Source organism: Hemiscyllium ocellatum, unplaced genomic scaffold (genome assembly GCF_020745735.1).
Source record: "Hemiscyllium ocellatum isolate sHemOce1 unplaced genomic scaffold, sHemOce1.pat.X.cur. scaffold_763_pat_ctg1, whole genome shotgun sequence".
NCBI classification, from domain to species: domain Eukaryota; kingdom Metazoa; phylum Chordata; class Chondrichthyes; order Orectolobiformes; family Hemiscylliidae; genus Hemiscyllium; species Hemiscyllium ocellatum.
In genome coordinates, this window is record NW_026869221.1 from 38,007 (window position 1) to 63,707 (window position 25,701).

Consider the following 25,701-nt stretch of genomic DNA (forward strand, 5'->3'; position numbering starts at 1 on the left):
TATTTCCAAGTCAGGAGGTGAGTGACTTGGAAGGGAACTTTCAGGTTGTGGGTTTCCATGTATCTGCAGCTGCTGTCCTTCTGGATGGAGGTGGTCGTGAATTTGGGAGATATTTCTGAGATCTTTGGTGAATTTCTGCAGGGCACCTTGTAGATGGTACATACTTCTGAATATAGGTGGTGGAGGGAATGGATATTTGCATCAGTCAAGTGGGCTACTTTGTCCTGGATGGTGTCAAGTTTCTTGAGTGTGGTTGGAGCTGCCCCCATCCAAACAGGTGGGGAGTATTCCCTCACACTCCTGACTTGTGCCTTGTAGATGGAGGACAGGCTTTGGGAAGACAAGGGGTGAGTTACTCGCTGCAGGATGCTTAGCCTCTCATCTGCACTTGTAGCTGCTGTGTTTCGAGTTTCCATTTATTATAAACTGCTGTTTTCTGCCCTGAAGTCGTTTTTTTTTAACCCAAACTGACACTGAGTATCCTATTCCAGTGCCTCTGTTTTTTGAACTAGCCCTTTATACAATACTTTGTCAAACACTTTATTAAAAGCTGTACAGACACCACCCACTGCATTAATTTCATCAGTGTTTTCATGACCTTCTCATAAAAGTTCAGTTTGGTTACTTGTGTATGAACTGCCTTTCACAAACATGTGCTGTCCCTCCTAAATTAATTCAAACACAGGACATTCCAGCACAGTACAGGCCCGTTAGCCCTCGATGTTGCGCCGACCTGTGGAACCAATCTGAGCCCATCGATCCTACACTATTCCATTATCATCCACGTTTATCCAAAGACCAATCAAATGCCCTTAAAGTTGGCCAATCTACTGCTGTTGCAGGCAGTGCGTTCCACGTCCCAACTGATCTTCCACCTTCTTGAGTGTCTGATGATTCCCAGCCATCAGCCCCACTTCCACCATTTTTTTTTAAATCGTACTCTCTGCTGATTTCGGATAGACTGTCTTATAGTTCTCAACAATATCTAGACACCCTTTCTTGAATAAGGTTGTCACATCTTAAGGTTGTCGCAGTCCAAAGATGTGCGGGTCAGGTGAATTGGCCATGCTAAATTGCCCGTAGTGTTAGTTAAGGGGTAAATGTAGGGGTATGGGTGGGTTGCGCTTCAGCGGGTCGGTGTGGACTTGTTGGGCCGAAGGGCCTGTTTCCACACTGTAAGTAATCTAATCTAATCTCCCATTCTAAGGATGACTGGAAACCAATGGTAAGCCATTCCTCTTGCTCTACTCCCACTTCCTTTTAAACCAGGAAACTACAGGCCTGTCAGTCTAACCTTGGTCATGGGAAACTATTGGAGACAAATCTGAGGGATTGAATTGATCTATATTTGGAGAGGCAGGGATTAAGAAAGGACAGTCAGCATGGTTTTTGAACAGAGGGCATGTGTGTCGATGAGAGCTATGCTTTTAATGTAGTCTGCTTGGATTTCAGCAAGGCTTTCCTTAGGTCCCACATGGGAGATTGGTACTGAAGTTAAGAGCCCACGGGAGCCAAAGAGATTTGACAAGTTGGATCTAGAATTGGCTGTGGCAGGAAGCAGAAGGTGATGGACAAGGGGTGTTTTTGTGACTGGAAGCCCATGTCCAGTGGGCACTTGTAGTGCTCATTGTTGGGGCCTTTGGTTTTTGTCTATATACAAACAATTTGAACTTGAATATGGGAGGTTTGATCAGTAAGCTTGGGGATGAAAGAAACATTGGTGGGATTGAAAGCAGTTAGGAGGTTAGCTTCAGAGAACGCTATAGATGACCAATCAGGTGAGCTGCTCAGTGGCAAATGGAATTCAGTCTAGATAAGTGTGAGCTGATGCATTTTGGCTGGACAAACAAGGCAAGGGAATACATGATGGAGGGCAGGACCCTGGAAAGCACCTAGGATCAGAGCAACCTTAAGGTGGTGAGATAGTTAGATGAAGTGGTTAAGATAGCATATGAGACACTTGCATTTATTAGCCAAAGCACAGAGTTTTAGAGAAGGGAGATTATGTATATATAAAGTGATGATGAGGCAACAACTAGAATGATGTGCGTCGTTCTCAAATCCACATTATACCTCAATCATGTCACCCCCTCAGCCTTCTCTGTTCCAAGGAAAACAACCCCAACCTCTCCGATGTCTCCTGGTAGCTACAATCCTCCAACCCTGATCACATCCTCATAAATCCCTGCACTCTCTCCAGACCAATTATTTCCTTCCTTTAATGTAGTGGCCACAACTGCACACAATACACAAGTTGTGGGCCCCACCAGTTTTTTATACAATGTCATCATTAAACCCCTACTTTTGTGTTCTATACCTTTGCCAATGCAGGAGAGCATTCCACATGCTTTCTTTATGACCTGCTACCTCTAGGAATCTGTGAACTTGCTCACTGAGATCGCTCGCTCTCAGTATATTGCCATTTATTGTATATTCCCTTTTTTTCCTCAAATGTATTACCTCACACTAATCAGAGTTAAACACCACCTGCTACATTCCTGCCCCTCCACCAACTCATTTGTAATGTTTTGGGTCATACAGCTATCCTTTATACTATCCGTTAGTGTGTCATCTACAATTGTGCCCCCCACCTTCAAGTCCAATCTTTAATGTATAAAACAAACAGCAGAGCTCCCAACACCAAGCCCTGCAGAATACCATTTTCCATTCAGAAGGATTGCCATCGCCCTTTGCTTCCCTTTAGTAAGCCAACTTTGGATCCAATTCACCACATAACCCTGTATCCCACAGGCTTTTACTTTTTAGACCACATGGGACCTTGTCAAATGCCGTACTGAATCCATGGGAGACAACGTCCACTCCACTACCCTCACCAACCCTCCCGGTCACTCTCTCAACAAATTCACATTTGTAGGGCCTGACCTTCCCTTAACAAAGCCATGCTGACTACCCCTGACTAGTCCATGCAGTTTATCTGACTTCTCAGCATTGATTCTAATAATTTGCCCCCTACCAAAGTAAGACTAACCAGCCTATAATTGTTTGGCATTTCCATGGTATTTTTAAATAACAGAAGCATATTTGCATTCCTCCAATCTTCCAGCACCTCGCCTGAGTCTAGGTAAGATTGGGGAAAAAAAATCACCAGAGCATCTGCAATTTCCTCCCTGACCTCCTTCTATATCTTAGGGAACCTGGCCCTGGCAACCTATCCACATATCCTGGTAAAGCATCTCTGGGTTTTCCTTTATCTAGCTTGCTAATAATTTCTCATGCCCTGTTTTTGATTTCATTGATTTTTAAAAACCTAACTCCTGTATTCTTTATACTCTTGTCAAGAGGAAGAAGGAAGCTTGCTTAAGGTAGAGGAGGCAATGATCAGACAGGCCTTTCGAGAGTTACAAGGTAGCCAGGAAGGAACTGAAGAATGGACTTAGGAGAGGCAGAAGGGGGCATGAGATAGCTTTAGCAGATCGGATTAAGGAAAACCCTAAGGCATTCTACACTTATGTGGGGAACAAGAGGATGACCGGACTGAGGGCTGGTCAGGAATAGTGGAGGGAACTTGTGCTTGTAGTTGGAGGAGGTTGGGGAGATCCTTAAAGAATACTTTGCTTCAGTTTTCACCACTGAGAGGGACCTTGACGTTTGAGAGGACAGCGTGAAACAGGCTGATATAGTTTGCTGTTAAGAAGGAGGATGTGCTGAAAATTTGGAAAAACGTAAGAATGGATACCCCCCCCCCCCCCCCCCCCCCCCCCATCCCCGGGCCAGATGGGATATAGGAAAATGTGAGGACTGCAGATGCTGGAGATCAGAGTCAAAAAGTGTGACGCAGGAAAAGCACAGCAGGTCAGGCAGCATCCCTGGAGCAGGAGAGTCAATGTTTCGGGCATAAGCCCTTCATCAGGAACGTGGAGAGGGGCCAAAGGGGACTGAAAGATAAATGGGAGGGATGTGGGGCTGAGGGAAAGGTAGCTTGGATGGCAATTTGTAGATGAAGGTGGGGTTGATGATGATAGGTCGGAGAGGAGGGTGGAGATGATAGGTGGGAAGGAAGATGGACAGGTAGGACAGGGTGGTGCCAGGATGTGCCGCAGCTTTGGTGATGATCTTTACATCCTCACTCTCCATTGGAGTAGAACTGGGTGATTGGAGGGTAGCATCTGTTATTCCCTTGTTCAAGAAAGGGAATAGAAATAATTCTATGAATTACAGATCAGTCAGCCTTACGTCTGTGGTGGGCAAATTATTGGGGAGGATTCTGAGAGACAGGATTCATGATTCCTTGGAAAACCATAGTTTGATTAGAGATAGCGTGGTTTTCTGAGGGACAGGTCATGCCTCACAAACATTATTGAATTCTTTGATGGAGGTAGAGCAGTGGATGTGGTGAATGTGGATTTTAGCAAGACATTTGTTCAGGTTCCCCATGGTAGGCTCATTCCGAAAGTAAGGGGGCATGAGATACAGGGTAATTGGCTGGCCCATAGAGGACAGAGGGTGGTAGTAGATGGAAAGTATTCAGCCTGGAGCTCAGTGACTACAGGGATCGATTCTGGGACCTCTGCTGTTTGTGATTTTTCTAAATAACTTGTATGAGGAAGTGGAAGGGTGGGTTAACAAGTTTGCCGATGACACGAAGGTTGGTGGAGGGTTGGATGGTGTGGAGGGTTGTTGTAGGCTACAACAGAACATTGACAGGCTGAGAAGTGGCAGATGGAGTTCAACTTAGAAAAGCGTGAAGTGATTCATTTTGGAAAGTCAAATTTGAGTGTAGAACACAGGGTTAAAGGCCGGATTCTTGGCAGTGTGGAGGAACAGTGGGATCTTGGGGTCCATGTCGATAAATCCCTCAAAGTTGCCACCCAAGTTGATAGGGTTGTTAAGAAGGCGTATGGCGGGTTGGCTTTCATTAGCAGGGGGTTTGAGTTGAAGAGCCGTGAGGTTATGCTGCAGCTCTATAAAGCCCTGGTTAGACCACGCTTGGAATATTGTGTTCAGTTCTGGTCGCCCCATTATAGGAAGGATGTGGAAGCTTCAGAGAAGGTGCAGAGGAGATTTACCGGGATGCTGCCTAGACTGGGGGGCATGTCTTATGAAGGAAGGTTGGAGGGGCTAAGGCTTTTGTCATTGGAGTGAAGAAGCGTGAGAAGCGACTTGATAAAGATGAACAAGGTGATGAGAGACATAGATAAGGTTCTGGATGCAAGTTTGCTCCCTTAGCTGGAAGGATCATTTTCAGACATTTTGTCACCATACTAGGGGACATCATCAGTAGGCCTCCAGTGAAGCGCTGGTGTTATGTCCTGCTTTCTATTTATGTGATTAGGTTTCCTTGGGTCGGTGATGTCATTTCACACGTCGGTGTCATTTCCTGTGTTGGTGATGTCATTTCCGGTTCTTTTTTTCTCAGAGGGTGGTTTTCTCACCCCATGGGGGACACTGGAAATAACATCACCAATACAGGAAAAGACATCAACACAGGGAATTACATTACCAACCCAAAGACACCTAAACATATGGGGCAGCAGAGACCATCCCCAGGGAGTGACCAATCCCCAGACAGAATGACCACCCAGAGAGTGACCATCGCCTAGAAAGTGACCAGTCCCCAGAGGGTGTGACACACCCAGAGAATATCCAATCAGTGGCACGGTGCCTCGGTGCTCAGCACTGCTGCCTTACGGTGTCAGGGATCCAGGTTTGATTCCAGCCTTGGGCAACTGTCTGTGTGAGTTTATACATTCTCCCAGTGTCTGTATGGGTTTCCTCCGGGTGCTCTGGATTCTTCCCACAGTCTAAAGATATGTAGGTTAGGGTGGATTGGCCATGCTAAATTACCCGATAGTGGTCAGGGATGTGTAGGTTAGGGTGGATTGGCCATGCTAAATTACCCCATAGTGTTCAGGGATGTGTAGATTAGGATGGATTGGCCATGCTAAATTACCCCATAGTGCTCAGGGATGTGTAGGATAGGGTGGATTGGCCTTGCTAAATTACCCCATAGTGCTCAGGGATGTGTAGGTTAGGGTGGATTGGCCATGCTAAATTACCCATAGTGTTCAGGGATGTGTAGATTAGGATGGATTGGCCATGCTAAATTACCCATAATGTTCAGGGATGTGGAGGTTAAGGTGGATTGGCCATGCTGAATTACCCATAGTGTTCAGGGATGTGTAGGTTAGGGTGGATTGGCCATGCTAAATTACTCATAGTGTTCAGGGATGTGTAGATTAGGATGGATTGGCCATGCTAAATTACCCCATAGTGTTCAGGGATGTGCAGGTTAGGGTGGATTGGCCATGCTAAATTACCCCATAGTGTTCAGGGACGTGTAGGTTAAGGTGGATAGGCCATGCTAAATTAACTCACAGCGTTCAGGGCTGTGTAGGTTAGGGTGGATTGGCCATGCTAAATTACCCCATAGTGCTCAGGGATGTGTAGATTGGGATGGATTGGCCAAGCTAAATTACCCCATAGTGTACAGGGATGTGTAGGTTAGGGTGGATTGGCCATGCTAAATTACCCATAGTGTTCAGGGATGTGTAGATTAGGATGGATTGGCCATGGTAAATTACCCCATAGTGTTCAGGGATGTGCAGGTTAGGGTGGATTGGCCATGCTAAATTACCCATAGTGTTCAGGGATGTGTAGGTTAAGGTGGATTGGCCATGCTAAATTACTCATAGTGTTCAGGGATGTGTAGATTAGGATGGATTGGCCATGCTAAATTACCCCATAGTGTTCAGGGATGTGCAGGTTAGGGTGGATTGGCCTTGCTAAATTACCCCATAGTGGTCAGGGATGTGTAGGTTAGGGTGGATTGGCCATGCTAAATTACCCATAGTGTTCAGGGATGTGTAGATTAGGATGGATTGGCCATGCGAAATTACCCATAATGTTCAGGGATGTGGAGGTTAAGGTGGATTGGCCACGCTAAATTACCCATAGTGTTCAGGGATGTGTAGGTTAGGGTGGATTGGCCATACTAAATTACTCATAGTGTTCAGGGATGTGTAGATTAGGATGGATTGGCCATGCTAAATTACCCCATAGTGTTCAGGGATGTGCAGGTTAGGGTGGATTGGCCATGCTAAATTACCCCATAGTGTTCAGGGATGTGTATGTTAAGGTGGATAGGCCATGCTAAATTAACTCACAGCGTTCAGGGCTGTGTAGGTTAGGGTGGATTGGCTATGCTAAATTACCCCATAGTGCTCAGGGATGTGTAGATTGGGATGGATTGGCCATGCTAAATTACCCCATAGTGTTCAAGGATGTGTAGGTTAGGGTGGATTGGCCATGCTAAATTAACCCACAGCGTTCAGGGATGTGCAGGTTAGGGTGGATTGGCCATCCTAAATTCCCCCATAGTGTTCAGGGATGTGTAGGTTAGGGTGGATTGGCCATGCTGAATTACCCATAGTGTTCAGGGATGTGTAGGTCAGGGTGGATTGGCCATGCTAAATTACCCATAGTGTTCAGGGATGTGTAGGTCAGGGTGGATTGGCCAGGCTAAATTACCCATTGTGTTCAGGGATGTGTAGGTTAGGGTGGATTGACCATGCTAAATTACCCCATTGTGGTCAGGGATGTGTAGGTTAGGGTGGATTGTCCAGGCTAAATTACCCATTGTGTTCAGGGATGTGTAGGTTAGGGTGGATTGACCATGCTAAATTACCCATAGTGTTCAGGGATGTGTAGATTAGGATGGATTGGCCATGGTAAATTACCCATAACATTCAGGGATGTGCAGGTTAGGGTGGATTGGCCATGCTAAATTACCCATAGTGTTCAGGGATGTGTAGATTAGGATGGATTGGCCATGCTAAATTACCCCATAGTGTTCAGGGATGTGCAGGTTAGGGTGGATTGGCCATGCTAAATTACCCCATAGTGTTTAGGGATGTGTAGGTTAGGGTGGATAGGCCATGCTAAATTAACCCACAGCATTCAGGGCTGTGTAGGTTAGGGTGGATTGGCCATGCTAAATTACCCCATAGTGTTCAGGGATGTGTAGGTTAGGGTGTATTGGCCATGCTAAATTACCCATAGTGTTCAGGGATGTGCAGGTTAGGGTGAATTGACCATGCTAAATTACCCCATAGTGCTCAGGGATGTGTAGATTAGGATGGATTGGCCATGCTAAATTACCCATAATGTTCAGGGATGTGTAGGATAGGGTGGATTGGCCTTGCTAAATTACCACATAGTGGTCAGGGATGTGTAGGTTAGGGTGGATTGGCCATGCTAAATTACCCGTAGTGTTCAGGGATGTGTAGATTAGGATGGATTGGCCATGCTAAATTACCCATAATATTCAGGGATGTGGAGGTTAAGGTGGTTTGGCCATGCTAAATTACCCATAGTGTTCAGGGATGTGTAGGTTAAGGTGGATTGACCATGCTAAATTACTCATAGTGTTCAGGGATGTGTAGATTAGGATGGATTGGCCAAGCTAAATTACCCCATAGTGTTCAGGGATGTGTAGGTTAGGGTGGATTGGCCATACTAAATTACCCCATAGTGTTCAGGGATGTGTAGGTTAAGGTGGATAGGCCATGCTAAATTAACTCACAGCGTTCAGGGCTGTGTAGGCTAGGGTGGATTGACCATGCTAAATTACCCCATAGTGCTCAGGGATGTGTAGATTAGGATGGATTGGCCATGCTAAATTACCCATAATGTTCAGGGATGTGTAGGATAGGGTGGATTGGCCTTGCTAAATTACCCCATAGTGGTCAGGGATGTGTAGGTTAGGGTGGATTGGCCATGCTAAATTACCCGTAGTGTTCAGGGATGTGTAGATTAGGATGGATTGGCCATGCTAAATTACCCATAATGTTCAGGGATGTGGAGGTTAAGGTGGATTGGCCATGCTAAATTACCCATAGTGTTCAGGGATGTGTAGGTTAAGGTGGATTGGCCATGCTAAATTACTCATAGTGTTCAGGGATGTGTAGATTAGGATGGATTGGCCAAGCTAAATTACCCCATAGTGTTCAGGGATGTGTAGGTTAGGGTGGATTGGCCATACTAAATTACCCCATAGTGTTCAGGGATGTGTAGGTTAAGGTGGATAGGCCATGCTAAATTAACTCACAGCGTTCAGGGCTGTGTAGGTTAGGGTGGATTGACCATGCTAAATTACCCCATAGTGCTCAGGGATGTGTAGATTAGGATGGATTGGCCATGCTAAATTACCCCATAGTGTTCAGGGATGTGCAGGTTAGGGTGGATTGACCATGCTAAATTACCCCATAGTGTTCAAGGATGTGTAGGTTAGGGTGGATTGGCCATGCTAAATTAACCCACAGCGTTCAGGGATGTGCAGGTTCGGGTGGATTGGCCATGCTAAATTACCCCATAGTGTTCAGGGATGTGTAGGTTAGGGTGGATTGGCCATGCTAAATTACCCATAGTGTTCAGGGATGTGTAGGTTAGGGTGGATTGGCCATGCTAAATTACCCCATAGTGTTCAGGGATGTGTAGATTAGGGTGGATTGGCCATGCTAAATTACCCCATAGTGGTCAGGGATGTGTAGGTTAGGGTGGATTGGCCATGCTAAATTACCCATAGTGTTCAGGGATGTGTAGATTAGGATGGATTGGCCATGCTAAATTACCCATAATGTTCAGGGATGTGTAGGTTAAGGTGGATTGGCCATGCTAAATTACCCCATAGTGCTCAGGGATGTGTAGGTTAAGGTGGATTGGCCATGCTAAATTACCCCATAGTGTTCAGGGATGTGTAGGTTAGGGTGGAGTGGCCATGCTAAATTATCCCACAGCGTTCGGGGATGTGCAGGTTAGGGTGGATTGACCATACTAAATTACTCCATAGTGTTCAGGGATGTGTGGGTTAGGGTGGATTGGCCATGCTAAATTACCCCATAGTGTTCAGGGATGTGTAGGTTAGGGTGGAGTGGCCATGCTAAATTAACCCACAGCGTTCAGGGATGTGCAGGTTAGGGTGGATTGACCATACTAAATTACCCCATAGTGTTCAGGGATGTGTAGGTTAGGGTGGATTGGCCATGCTAAATTACCCCATAGTGTTCAGGGATGTGTAGGTTAGGGTGGATTGGCCATGCTAAATTACCCCATAGTGTTCAGGGATGTGTAGGTTAGGGTGGATTGTCCATGCTAAATTACCCATAGTGTTCAGGGATGTGTAGGTTAGGGTGGATTGGCCATGCTAAATTACCCCATAGTGCTCAGGGATGTGCAGGTTAGGGTGGATTGGCCATGCTAAATTGCCCCATCATGTTCAGGGATGTGTAGGTTAGGGTGGATTGGCCATGCTAAATTACCCCATAGTGTTCAGGGATGTGTAGATTAGGGTGGATTGGCCATGCTAAATTACCCATAGTGGTCAGGGATGTGTAGGTTAGGTTGGATTGGCCATGCTAAATTACCCATAGTGTTCAGGGATGTGTAGGTTAGAGTGGATTGGCCATGCTAAATTACCCCATAGTGTTCAGGGATGTGTAGGTTAGGGTAGATTGGCCATGCTAAATTACCCCATAGTGTTCAGGGATGTGCAGGTTAGGGTGGATTGGCCATGCTAAATTGCCCCATAGTGTTCAGGGATTAGATTACTTACAGTGTGGAAACAGGCCCTTCGGCCCAACAAGTCCACACCGACCGCCGAAGTGCAACCCACCCATACCCCTACATTTACCCCTTAACTAACACTACGGGCAATTCACCTGACCCGCACATCTTTGGACTGTGGGAGGAAACCGGAGCACCCGGAGGAAACCCACGCAGACACGGGGAGAACGTGCAAACTCCACACAGTCAGTCGCCTGAAGCAGGAATTGAACCCAGGTCCCTGGCACTGTGAGGCAGCAGTGCTAACCACTGTGCCACCGTGCTGCCCACAATGGATGTGTAGGTTCGGGTGGATTGGCCATGCTAAATTACCCCATAGTGCTCAGGGATGTGCAGGTTAGGGTGGATTGGCCATGCTAAATTGCCCCATCATGTTCAGGGATGTGTAGGTTAGGGTGGATTGGCCATGCTAAATTACCCCATCGTGCTCAGGGATGTGTAGGTTAGGGTGGATTGGCCATGCTAAATTACCCACATGTTCAGGGATGTGTAGGTCAGGTGCATTAGTCAGGGGGAAGCGTAGAGTAACAGGGAAATGGGACTGGGTGGGTTACTGTTCAGAGGGTCAGTGTGGACCTGCTGGGCTGAAGGACCTGTTTCCACACTGTAGGGAATCTAATTCTAATTCAAATAAATAGAAACCGGGACATAACACCAGCGTTTCACTGCAGGCTCACTTAGCATAGTGATGAAACGTCTGAAAATGAACCTACCACAACGAGCAAAATTAAATCCAGAACCTCAACCTGAGCTACAAATCTTCTCAAAACTTGCTAGCATTGATAGAGTGAATAGTCAGAGGCTTTTTCCGAGGGTGAAAATGGCTATCACAAGGGGGCATAATTTTGGGGTGACAGGGGAGATGTCAAGGACAGTGGAATGCACTGCCAGCAGTGGTAGTAAAATCAGATGTATTAGGAACGTTAAAGCAACTCTTGGATAGGCACATGGATGATAGTAAAATGAAGGGTATGCAGGTTAGTTTGATCTTAAGAGTAGGATAAAAGGTTGGCACAACATTGAGGGCCCAAGGGCCTGTACTGTGCTGTACTGTTCTGTGTTCTTCTCGACTGTCTGCAGTATTCAGGTTTCTATGAATACCACAAGCTTTCTCTTTCTGTTTAATCTTCTCCTGTATTTTTCCAGGCGTCCATGGGGGTCCCGATTTAGCAATACTTCTGGTTTTTGAAGGGAACATGTCTGCTTTGTGCCGTAAAGATCTCACTTTCTAGTGCTTCCCACTGGTTAACCGTGGATAGATCCTTTAGCATTCCTGTCCAGTTCACCTCAGCCAAATCACTTCACAGTTTGGTAAAATATGCCATCCCCCCCTCCTTTTAGAACATTCACTCCTGACTTATCTCTTTTTGCCACATTAATACCAAAGCTAACCGAATTGTAGTTGCTAACCCTGATGTGGTCAGCCTCAGTCACTTCACCCACTTGTCCACCCTCATTTCCCAAATCTAAATCCAGAATTGCGTCTGCTGTCATTAGATTTGCCATGGATTGTGTAAATTATTTTTCCTGGACATGTGAACGTTTCATTCTCAATGACCCTTATATTGTTTGAAATCCAATTTATATTGGGTTCATTAAGGTCACCTCCTACTATTGCTCTCGTATTCCCAAATGCGTGTCCTTCCATCGCCTTCTCAATAATGGCGAGTCTGTAGTATCCTCCGCGGAGTGTGACTGCCCTTATTTGATTCCTAAGCTCAACCCAGAGAGCCTCATTTGTTAACCCGTATCATATATTATCCTTTCTCAGAATTGTAAATGATCCTTTAAACAATGCTGCTGCTCACCCCCTGCCTGGCACTCCCCCCACCCTATTTTTTGTCGCCCACTCTATCCTCCCTGAAAAACTCTGTATCCAGGAATATTAAGCTGCCAATCTTGCCCCTCTTTTAACCCAGTTTCCATTATAGCAACAACAATGTGTTGCCAAATGCCTTTTGTGCCCATAGTGTTCAGGGATGTGCAGGTTAGGGTGGATTGGCCATGCTAAATTACCCCATAGTGTTCAGGGATGTGTAGGTTAGGGTGGATTGGCCATGCTAAATTACCCCATAGTGTACAGGGATGTGGAGGTTAGGGTGGATTGGCCATGCTAAATTACCCATAGTGGTCAGGGATGTGTAGGTGAGGGTGGATTGGCCATGCTAAATTACCTCATAGTGCTCAGGGATGTGTAGGTTAGGGTGGATTGGCCATGCTAAATTATCCCATAGTGTTCAGGGATGTGTAGGTTAGGGTGGATTGGCCATGCTCAATTACCCCATAGTGTTCAGGGATGTGCAGGTTAGGGTGGATTGGCCATGCTAAATTACCCCATAGTGTTCAGGGATGTGTAGGTTAGGGTGGATTGGCCATGCTAAATTACCCCATAGTGCTCAGGGATGTGTAGGTGAGGGTGGATTGGCCATGCTAAATTACCCATAGTGCTCAGGGATGTGTAGGTTAGGGTGGATTGGCCATGCTAAATTACCCCATAGTGTTCAGGGATGTGTAGGTTAGGGTGGATTGGCCATGCTAAATTACCCATAGTGTTCAGGGATGTGTAGGTTAGGGTGGATTGGCCATGCTAAATTACCCCATAGTGTTCAGGGATGTGTAGGTTAGGGTGGATTGGCCATCCTAAATTACCCATAGTGCTCAGGGATGTGTAGGTTAGGGTGGATGGGCAATGCTAAATTACCCCATAGTGTTCAGGGTTGTGTAGGTTAGGGTGGATTGGCCATGCTAAATAGCCTATAGTGTTCTGGGATGTTTAGGTTAGGGTGGATTGGCCATGCTAAATTACCCCATAGTGTTCAGGGATGTGTAGGTTAGAGTGGATTGGTCATACTAAATTACCCCATAGTGTTCAGGGATGTGCAGGTTAGGGTGAATTGGCCATGCTAAATTACCCCATAGTGTTCAGTGATGTGTAGGTTAGGGTGGATTGGCCATGATAAATTACCCCATAGTGTTCAGGAATGTGTAGGTTAGGGTGGATTGGCCATGCTAAATTACCCCATAGTGTTCAGGGATGTGTAGGTTAGGGTGGATTGGCCATGCTAAATTACCCCATAGTGTTCAGGGATGTGTAGGTTAGAGTGGATTGGCCATGCTAAATAGCCTATAGTGTTCTGGGATGTTTAGGTTAGGGTGGATTGGCCATGCTAAATTACCCCATAGTGTTCAGGGATGTGCAGATTAGGGTGGATTGGCCATGCTAAATTACCCCATAGAGTTCAGGGATGTGTAGGTTAGGGTGGATTGGCCATGATAAATTACCCCATAGTGTTCAGGAATGTGTAGGTTAGGGTGGATTGGCCATGCTAAATTACCCCATAGTGTTCAGGGATGTGTAGGTTAGGGTGGATTGGCCATGCTAAATTACCCCATAGTGTTCAGGGATGTGTAGGTTAGGGTGGATTGGCCATGCTAAATAGCCTATAGTGTTCTGGGATGTTTAGGTTAGGGTGGATTGGCCATGCTAAATTACCCCATAGTGTTCAGGGATGTGCAGATTAGGGTGGATTGGCCATGCTAAATTACCCATAGTGTTCAGGGATGTGAAGGTTAGGGTGGATTGGCCATGCTAAATTACCCATAGTATTCAGGGATGTGTAGGTTAGAGTGGATTGGCCATACTAAATTACCCCATAGTGTTCAGGGATGTGCAGGTTAGGGTGAATTGGCCATGATAAATTACCCCATAGTGTTCAGGGATGTTTAGGTTAGGGTGGATTGGCCATGCTAAATTACCCCATAGTGTTCAGGGATGTGCAGATTAGGGTGGATTGGCCATGCTAAATTACCCCATAGAGTTCAGGGATGTGTAGGTTAGGGTGGATTGGCCATGATAAATTACCCCATAGTGTTCAGGAATGTGTAGGTTAGGGTGGATTGGCCATGCTAAATTACCCCATAGTGTTCAGGGATGTGTAGGTTAGGGTGGATTGGCCATGCTAAATTACCCCATAGTGTTCAGGGATGTGTAGGTTAGGGTGGATTGGCCATGCTAAATAGCCTATAGTGTTCAGGGATGTTTAGGTTAGGGTGGATTGGCCATGCTAAATTGCCCCATAGTGTTCAGGGATGTGCAGATTAGGGTGGATTGGCCATGCTAAATTACCCATAGTGTTCAGGGATGTGAAGGTTAGGGTGGATTGGCCATGCTAAATTACCCATAGTGTTCAGGGATGTGTAGGTTAGAGTGGATTGGCCATACTAAATTACCCCATAGTGTTCAGGGATGTGCAGGTTAGGGTGAATTGGCCATGATAAATTACCCCATAGTGTTCAGGGATGTGTAGGTTAGGGTGGATTGGCCATGCTAAATTGCCCCATAGTGTTCATGGATGTGTAGGTTAGGGTGGATTGGCCATGCTAAATTACCCATAGTGTTCAGGGATGTGTAGGTTAGGTTGGATTGGCCATGCTAAATAACCTATAGTGTTCTGGGATGTGTAGGTTAGGGTGGATTGGCCATGCTAAATTACCCCATAGTGTTCAGGGATGTGCAGGTTAGGGTGGATTGGCCATGCTAAATTACCCATTGTGTTCAGGGATGTGTAGGTTAGGGTGGATTGGCCATGCTAAATTACCCATAGTGTTCAGGGATGTGTAGGTTAGGGTGGATTGGCCATACTAAATTACCCATAGTGTTCAGGGATGTGTAGGTTAGGGTGAATTGGCCGTGCTAAATTACCCCATAGTGTTCAGGGATGTGTAGGTTAGGGTGGATTGGCTGTGCTAAATTACCCCATAGAGTTCAGTGATGTGTAGGTTAGGGTGAATTGGCCATGCTAAATTACCCATAGTGTTCAGGGATGTGTAGGTTAGGGTGGATTGGCCATGCTAAATTACCCCATAGTGTTCAGGGATGTGTAGGTTAGGGTGGATTGGCCATGCTAAATTACCCCATAGTGTTCAGGGTTGTGTAGGTTAGGGTGGATTGGCCATGCTAAATTACCCCATAGTGTTCAGGGTTGTGTAGGTTAGGGTGGATTGGCCATGCTAAATTACCCCACAGTGTTCAGGGTTGTGTAGGTTAGGGTGGATTGGCCATGCTAAATTACCCCATAGTGTTCAGTGATGTGTAGGTTAGGGTGAATTGGCCATGCTAAATTACCCATAGTGTTCAGGGTTGTGTAGGTTAGGGTGGATTGGCCATGCTAAATTACCCATAGTGTTCATGGATGTGTAGGTTAGGGTGGATTGGCCATGCTAAATTACCCATAGTGTTCAGGGTTGTGTAGGTTAGGGTGGATTGGCCATGCTAAATTACCCATAGTGTTCATGGATGTGTAGGTTAGGGTGGATTGGCCATGCTAAATTACCCCATAGTGTTCAGGGATGTGTAGGTTAGGGTGGATTGGCCATGCTAAATTACCCATAATGTTCAGGAATGTGTAGGTTAGGGTGGATTGGCTATGCTAAATTACCCATAGTGTTCCGGGATGTGCAGGTTAGGGTGGATTGGCCATGCTAAATTACCCCATCGTGCTCAGGGATGTGCAGGTTAGGGTGGATTGGCCATGGTAAATTACCCCATAGTGTTCAGGGATGTGTAGGTTAGGGTGGATTGGCCATGCTAAGTTACCCATAGTGCTCAGGGATGTGCAGGTTAGGGTGGATTGGCCATGCTAAATTACCCATAGTGCTCAGGGATGTGCAGGTTAGGGTGGATTGGCCATGCTAAATTACCCCATAGTGTTCAGGGTTGTGCAGGTTAGGGTGGATTGGCCATGCTAAATTACCCCATAGTGCTCAGGGATGTGTAGGTTAGGGTGGATTGGCAATGCTAAATTTCCCCATAGTGTTCAGGGATGTGTAGGTTAGGATGGATTGGCCATGCTAAATTACCCCATAGTGCTCAGGGATGTGTAGGTTTGGGTGGATTGGCCATGCTAAATTACCCCATAGTGTTCAGGGATATGTAGGTTAGGATGGATTGGCCAGGAGGAAGTGTAGAGTAACAGGGAAATGGGACTGGGTGGGTTACTGTTCGGAGGGTCAGTGTGTCAGCCTTGTTTGTAAAATTCCTTACATTGGAGTATAAACAACACATCGCTGTCAATTTCCCTTGCTGGGTGCTTTTTAATCCTTGTTTCTTTTGTTGTTCTGAGTCTTTAACTATTCTCCTACTTCCTGTTTCCTGATCTGAATCTGTCCTATCTGACCCAACACTTTGGTTCCCACCCCTTGCCATTTTAGTTTCAAAACCTCTCCAGTGGGACTAGCTGGAGTGACCACAAGCATATTTGACCCTGCTCTGTCCAGGTGCAAATAGTCAGGTTTATACAGGTCCCACTTTCCCCAGAAATGGCCCCAATACCTCAAGAACTTAAACACCTCGCTGATACACCATTTCCGCAGCACTGCATTCATCTGATCTGTCTTCTTAACCCTGCTCTCGCGAGTAGGTGGCATTGGGAGTATCCTAGAAAATTCACATTTGAGAATGAAACGCATTGTAATTTACCTCCTGACTTCACATATTCCGCTTTCAGGTCCTCTGACTTTGTTTACCTACGTTGTTGGTAGCTATGTTCACCCTCCTGCTCCAGAATGTCCTGCAGCCACTCCATGACATCCCTGACCCTGGCACCAGGGAGACAACATACCATCCTGCATTTATACCTACAGCTACAAAAGTATCTACCTGTACCCCTTAGTGTTGAATCCCACATCGTTATAGCTCTGCCACTCATTTTCCTCCTGGTCTGTGCGGCAGAGCCACTGTGTGCCATGAACCTGACTGATGCTGCTTTTTCCTGAGAGGCCATCTCTGTGTTCCCCTCACCCTCCCAAAAAGCAGTATACAAAACGTATATCTGTTCGAGAATGGGATGACCACAGGGGGATTCCTGCACTTCCTTCCTGAGCCTTTGATGTTTGTCTGAGAGTCACCCATTCCCTTGTTGCTTGAGTAATCCTCACCCGCGGGGTGAACATCTCACTAAACGTGCTGTCCACAACATTCTTAGTATTGTGGAAGCTCTGCAGTGAGTCCACCTGAAACTCCAGCTCCAAAATGTGTTGAGCCAGGTTTCTTTTGTACAGGCTAAAACTATTAATCAGATTTATTTACAATGTGTTGACGTATACAGAATTAATACTGCTCAGCCCTCAAAAAAAAGGTTTCCTCTCCAAATTTCTTTGTGCTGTCTTAAATTCGGATTACAGGGCAATGCTATTTACTCCGAATCTAACCCCATGCTGTATCGGAGCTTGGCAGAACGAAGCATGGCGGGTCAGGTAGCATCCGAGGAGCAGGAGAATCGCGCTTCCAGCGTAAGCCCTTCAATGCCCGAAACGTCGACTCTCCTGCTCCCTTGGATGCTGCCTGACCGGCTGTGCTTTTCCAGCACCACACTCTCCACTCTGACCTCCAGCAGCTGCAGCCCCTCACTTTTTTCTTCTTGGCTGACCCTGCTATCTCTTTATGTGGCTCGGTATCAGGTGTATTCTGACTGAGACGCCTCAGAAACTTGTTTTTTACATTAAACTATATAAACACAAGCTGTAACATTCGACAACACCGCCCCCCCCCCACCAACCCCCACCCCCAGCTCTCTTCGCCTCCACCCATACACGTGCTGACCTCTCCCTGTGTGGGATTATTCCAAGCTTAACCTGGAATCAAACATTGTCATGGCCTTATAGGCAACTGTGACGGAATGGCTACACTAGCTGCAGCTGGTCATACTCCTTCCACACAGCGTCCCTTATTACTGCAAGGGGAGAACACTGCAGATCGGCAGTGTCTTGTCATCACTTCTCCCTAGATGAAGCTAGTTACTCCCTTTAAGAGAATTTAATTAGGTTCGGGACCTTCTCTGTTTTAAACAGTTATCAAAGATCCCCACCAGTACTTAAGGTAATATACTTTTTCAAAACCGTAAGGTGAGACTCTGAAGGTGTCACTTACCAATTGGCTGTTTCCACTGGGACTGTCTCCCTTTCTGGACAGCCTGAACTGAGACCAAGCACCGCACTTTCACATTGACCTGCTCGCTGTCTCAGCTGAAAATGTGTTGCTGGAAAAGCGCAGCAGGTCAGGCAGCATCCAAGGAACAGGAAATTCGACGTTTCAGGCATAAGCCCTTAACATGGAATTTCCTGTTCCTTGGATGCTGCCTGACCTGCTGCGCTTTTCCAGCAACACATTTTCAGCTCTGCTCGCTGTCTCACTCAACTCCAGAGCATTCTCAATGAGCAAAGCAACACTGAGATTACCTCCTTATTGTAGACTTCCCTCCCGCCAAAAAAAATGCTTCTCAACTTTTAAAAATGTCACTTGCTTTTCTAATCAACTCCTTGTTCAGGGATGTTTTTACACATCTGTGCAGCAGGTGAGATTTGAACCTGGGCTTCCCTGTCTAGGGATAGGGACACTACCACTGTACCACTAAGACAGCTGTTCAGGTAACTAGCCTCACCTGGAGTCACTCAGAAAGATAACTAAAACTCAACCCAGTCAAACAGAGCAGCTTTTAGTTACCAGATTAAACAACTAATTAAAAATGAAACAGCTCATATTCCTGAGTCAACTCAGTCTTCTTTCTCAGGAAGTTAGTTGTTGTCAGAGAAGTAGTCAGAGGTTGTAGTCAGTGTGCATCCATCTCTCTCAGAGAGAGGGATTGAGAGACTTCAGTTTGTGCACAACAATCTACATCAGAGTGAGAGAGAGAGACACACAATAAGTCTACAAATACGTCTCTGAAAGAGAGGAACTGAGGGACAACAGTTAGTGTACAGATATCTCCCTGAGAGAGAGAGGGGACTGAGAAACACCAGTGTACAGATATCTCCTTGAGAGAGAGAGGGACTGAGAGACACCAGTCAGTGTACAGATATCTCCCTGAGAGAGAGGGGACTGAGAGACACCAGTCAGTGTACAGATATCTCCCTGAGAGAGAGGGGACTGAGAGACACCAGTCAGTGTACAGATATCTCCCTGAGAGAGAGGGGACTGAGAGACACCAGTCAGTGTACAGATATCTCCCTGAGTGAGAGGGGAGACTGAGAGACACCAGTCAGTGTACAGATATCTCCCTGAGAGAGAGGGGAGACTGAGAGACACCAGTCAGTGTACAGATATCTCCCTGAAAGAAAGACAGACGAAGAGACACTAATTTATAGATTCCTCCCTTGAAGGGAGCGAACCGAGAGACGCCAGTGACAGTTTGAAGTTAAATACTCTGGCAAGAGATTTTCATTCTCACACCGAGTCAAATTGATTTCGTGGGACTTGACCTCAGCCCATTTTCTGTATTTTTCAGAAACCATTTCCAATGTTACCATTTATGTCAGCGTGGGGGATGATCAGGCCACTTGCCACCTTCAGTGTCAGACAGCCGAAGGCACGAGGATTATCTACAAGTGGCAGGCCCAAGGGGTTGATGTGGTCAATGACAAGCACCACAACATCTCGGATGGTGGCAGGAGGCTGAGAGTTATGAAGTCAGTGGTCGTTCCTGTTGGTGAATCCTTGTACAAGTGCATCGCATCAAATGCTGTCAGCTCCGATCAAATGGAAATTGATTTGAACCCCGATTGCAGCACAGGTCAATCTTGGCTTACTGTCACTTAAATGGGGACAATCAGTCTGAGTCAGTGTTCCGTCTCTGCCTACCCTGCATTAGGATTGGATGGGCAATCTCGGACTGCTTTCCTTTCCCACCATTATAGCTGTTCAAACTCCATGTTGTTTGTGCCATTTCAATGTTTCTCAGACAGCATTCAGAAAAATGTAGTATGCATCGAACCTATCCTGGACCCGTTTGTTGTACTTGTGTTGAATAAACATGCCTCACTCTGTAATCACACACTTTGTCTGTCTTGGAAAGTCTTTGATGGGACAATATTGAGAATCATTTATTCTGTTTTTTTTCCTGTTCTGTACCTACTGTCCAAGGTTTCGATGTGTTCAGTGTTGAGAGCTTTACTCTCCCGATCAGGGGTTTTACTTGTCTTGGAATGTCTGATTGGCACAATGAAAGTGGGAGCTTTACTATGTATCATATCAAATGCTGTATCCATCCTAGAAATGTTGGATGGGGGACGGTGTTCAGAGAGCTTTACTGTAGCATGTTTTGAGAAGATTTGTAGCTCAGGTTGAGGTTTTAGATGTAGGTTTGCTTGCTGAGCTGGAAGGTTCATTTCAAGATGTTTCATCACCCTACTAGGTAGCATCTTCAGTGGGCCTCCGGATGAACAACTGTTGATGATTCCTGCTTTCTATTTATATGTTTGGGTTTCCTTGGGTTGGTGAGGTCATTTCCTGTGGTGATGTTATTTTCTGTTCCCTTTCTCAGTGGGTGGTAGATGGGGTCTAACTCGATGTGTTTGTTGATAGAGTTCCAGTTGGAATGCCATGCTTCTAGGAAATCTCGTGCATGTCTCTGTTTGGCTTGTCCCAGGATGAATGTGTTGTCCCAGTTGAAGTGGTGTCCTTCCTCATCCGTATGTGAGGATACTAGTGAGAGAGGGTCATGTCTAGTTGGTGTTCATGTATCCTGGTGGCTAGTTTTCTGCCTGTTTGTCCAATGTAGTGTTTGTTACAGTCCTAGCACAGTATTTTGTAAATGACATTAGTTTTGCTTGTTGTCTGTATAGGGTTTTTCAGGTTCATTAGCTGCTGTTTCAGTGTGTTGGTGGGTTTGTGGGCTACCATGATGCCAAGGGGTCTGAGTAATCTGGCAGTCATTTCAGAGATGTCTTTGTTGAAGGTGAGAGTGGCTCGGGATTCTGGACGTGTTTGGGTTTGTTGCTGAGAAATCAGTGGACTGTGTTCATTGGGTAACCATTCTTTTTGAATACACGGTATAGATGATTTTCCTCTGCTCTGCGTAGTTCCTCTGTGCTGCAGGGTGTGTTAGCTCGTTGAAATAATGTTCTGATGCAGCTTCATTTGTGGGTGTTAGGATGGTTGTTTCTGTAGTTTAATATTTGGTCCGTGTGTGTTGTTTTCCTGTAGGCACTGGTTTGAAGTTCCCTATTGGCTGTTCGCTCTACTGTGACATCTAGTTGTTGTTTCCCTCCTCTTTAGTGAATTTTATGCCAGTAAGGGTATTATTGATGATCTCGAAGGTTTCCTCTAATTTGTCTCGTTTAGTGATGACAAAAGTGTCATCCACATAGCGGACCCAAAGTTTGGGTTAGACGATTGGCAGAGCTGTTTGTTCGAGTCTCTGCATTACTGCCTCTGCTAAGAACCCTGATATCGGAGATCCCATGGGTGTTCCATTGGTCTGTCTGTAGGTTTTGTTGTTGAAGGTGAAGTGGGTGGTAAGGCATAGGTCCACTAGATTGACGATACTGTCCTTGTTGATGAAGTCAGCAGTATTTAGTGTATGTGTCTTTGGGTCTTCTAATAGTGTAGTCAATGTTTCCTTGGCCAGGTTAATGTTGATTGGTATAAACAGGGCTATTACATCAAATAAGACCATTATTTCATCTTCTTCTATCTTGGTGTTGATGGTCTTCAGGAATTCTTGGGTGGAGTGGATGCAGTGGTGTGAGTCTTCTACTAAGTGTCTTTGGTGTAGCTCCTCGGCCAATCTGTAAGTTGGTGTCCCAGGTAGCGAGACTAAGGGTCTCCTGGTTTGTGAACTTTGGATAATCCGTAGAAGCGTGGTGTGTTGGATCTGTCTGGTTTCATTTTTTGGAAGTCGGTTTTATTTATTTCTCCAGATTTCTGAAGTGTTTTGTGTAGGGCTGTGATTTGGTTCTCTAGTTGTCGGGTCGGGTCTATCGCTACTTGTTGCTAAGTGTTGGTATCTGTAAGTAGTGCGTTCGCTTCTTCAATGTAGTCTCTTCAATATAGAATGACTGTCGAAGTCCTTTGTCTGCAGGTAGGATAACAATGTTTTTAAAAATCTTTCCAGTGCTTTCCTTTCTTGTGTACCTGAGTGTGTTTCCTTCCTTTTTCTTTGCTTAATGTTGGTGCGACTACCTGTCTGATAGTTTGCCGGGCTTTTTCTGTGAGTTGGTTGTCTTTTTGTGTTGTTTCTAGTGCTTCTACAGAAGCAATCATCCCAACACCCACAAACGAAGCTGCATCAGAACATTATTTCAACGAGCCACCACACCCTGCAGCACAGAGGAACTACGCAGAGCAGAGGAAAATCATCTATACCGTGTATTCAAAAAGAATGGGTACCCAATAAACATACTTCACAAATTTCTCAGCAACAAACCTAAACAAGCAGACAAAACACATCCAGAAACCCCAGCCACTCTTCCCTACATCAAAGACGTCTCGGAAATGACTGCCAGTTTACTCAGACCCCTTGGCATCACTGTAGCCCACAAACCCACCAACACACTAAAACAGCAGCTAATGAACCTGAAAGACCCCATACAGACAACATGCAAAACTAATGTCATTTACAAAATACCGTGCAAGAACTGCAGCAAACACTACATTGGACAAACAGGCAGAAAACTAGCCACCAGGATACATGAACATCAACTAGCCACAAAACGACATGACCCTCTCTCATTAGTATCCTAAGGAAGGACGTCACTTCAGCTGGACAACACATCCATCCTGGGACAAGCCAAACAGGGACACGCACGAGAATTTCTAGAAGCATGGCATTCCAACTAGAACTCTATCAACAACCACATTGAGTTAGACCCAATCCATCACCCCCTTGAGAAAAAGAACAGGAAATGACATCACTACAGGAAATGGCATCACCACAGGAAGTGACATCAATGACCCAAAAAAACCCAAACATATAAATAGCAAGAATTATCAACAGTGCTTCGCCTGGAGGCCCACTGAAGATGTTACCTAGTATGGTGATGAAACGTCTGGAAATGAATCTTCCAGCTCAGCAAGCATACCTACATCCAGAGCCTCAACCTGAGCTACAAATCTTCTCAAAACTCGCTGAGACCTATGGGCGCAATACGCTAAAAATGGCCCAAAAATGGGAAACAAATGCCATCTGACAGAGTGCCACCCACAAAAAGCTGTACTTCCTGCACAAAAGCTTAAGAAAACAGGTACTACCTAAATGTCTTAAATACAAACCTTCCCCTTTACACCACTAGCCAAAAGAATAACAGAGCAAAACAGCCACGGAATTCTTAGAGAAATGCTTAATAATGCCCACAACAGACTCTGTAAATACAACCGGGAAATTTTGCACTAAAAATCTTTACCCACACATGCAACAGAACATGAATGGACAGACACAGTACAACAAGCCATTGATATTAGACAATGACAAATACAGAAAATGAAAAAAAAAACTAGACCTACAGAAGGAACTAGACAAACTTACACAAAGGAACAACACTGACAACACAGAAGCATGAATAAAAAACTTATCTGACCAACCCTTAACAGACACTGAAAAAGCCATCTTAATAAGAGGATTAAATTACAACTGCCAGGATGCGGACAAGAAAGATTTCTTAGCAGCATTAGAAACTACACTAAAAGACAACCAACTCACAGAAGAAATCCAGGTAGTCGCACCAACATTAAACAGAGAAAAAGGAAGGAAACACACTCAATACACAAGAAAGAAAAGCACTGGAAAGACGAAAAAAAACCCATTGTTATCCTACCCGCAGACAAAGGACGCTTGACAGTCATTCTATATTGAAGAGACTACATTGAAGAAGCGAACGCACTACTTACAGATACCAACACTTAGCAACAAGTAGCGATAGACCCGACCCGACAACTAGAGAACCGAATCACAGCCCTACACAAAACACTTCAGAAATCTGGAGAAATAAATAAAACCGACTTCCAAAAAATGAAAGCAGACAGATCCAACACACCACGCTTCTACGGATTATCCAAAGTTCACAAACCAGGAGCCCCCCTCAGACCCATAATCTCGCTACCTGGGACACCAACTTACAGATTGGCCGAGGAGCTACACCAAAGACACTGAGTAGAAGACTCACACCACTGCATCCACTCCACCCAAGAATTCCTGAAGACCATCAAAGACACTAAGATAGAAGAGGATGAAATAATGGTGTTCTTTGATGTTATAGCCCTGTTTATACCAATCAACATTAACCTGGCCAAGGAAGCACTGACTACACTATTAGAAGACCCAAAGACACAGACACTAAATACTGCTGACTTCATCAACAAGGACAGTATCGTCAATCTAGTGGACCTATGCCTTACCACCCACTTTATCTTCAACAACAAAACCTACAGACAGACCAATGGAACACCTATGGGATCTCCGATATCAGGGTTCTTAGCAGAGGCAGTAATGCAGAGACTCGAACAAACAGCTCTGCCAATCGTCTACCCAAACTTTGGGTCCGCTACGTGGATGATACTTTTGTCATCACTAAACGAGACAAATTAGAGGAAACCTTCGAGATCATCAATAATACCCTTACTGGCATAAAATTCACTAAAGAGGAGGGAAACAACAACTAGATGTCACAGTAGAGCGAATAGCCAATAGGGAACTTCAAACCAGCGCCTACAGGAAAACAACACATACAGACCAAATACTGAACTACAGAAACAATCATCCAACAAACAAAGCTGCATCAGAACATTATTTCAACGAGCCACCACACCCTGCACCACAGAGGAACTACGCAGAGCAGAGGAAAATCACCTGTACCGTGTATTCAAAAAGAATGGGTACCCAATGAACACAGTCCACCGATTTCTCAGCAACAAACCCAAACACATCCAGAAACCCTAGCCACTCTTCCCTACATCAAAGACATCTCGGAAATGACTGCCAGTTTACTCAGACCCCTTGGCATCACTGTAGCCCACAAACCCACCAACACACTAAAACAGCAGCTAATGAACTTGAAAGACCCCATACAGACAACAAGCAAAACTAATGTCATTTACAAAATACTGTACAAGAACTGTAACAAACACTACATTGGACAAACAGGCAGAAAACTAGCCACCAGGATACATGAACACCAACTAGCCACAAAACAACATGACCCTCTCTCACTAGTATCCTCACATACGGATAAGGAAGGACACAACTTCAAATGGGACAACACATCCATCCTGGGACAAGCCAAACAGAGACACACACGAGAATTCCTAAAAGCGTGGCATTCCAACTGGAACTCTATCAACAAACACATCGA

General features: G+C 45.5%; 1 protein-coding gene across 1 annotated transcript in view; it reads left to right on the forward strand.

Moving 5' to 3' along the window:
* LOC132814240 (hemicentin-1-like) overlaps window positions 1-20,381 on the forward strand; it is a 57,978-nt gene extending 37,597 nt beyond the window's left edge. The window contains exon 3 of the mRNA XM_060823432.1: window positions 19,863-20,381. Coding sequence (XP_060679415.1) covers window positions 19,863-20,173 — 311 coding nt within the window. The 3' untranslated portion in view covers window positions 20,174-20,381. The remainder of the gene's footprint in view (window positions 1-19,862) is intronic.
* The last annotated feature ends 5,320 nt before the right edge of the window (window positions 20,382-25,701 follow it).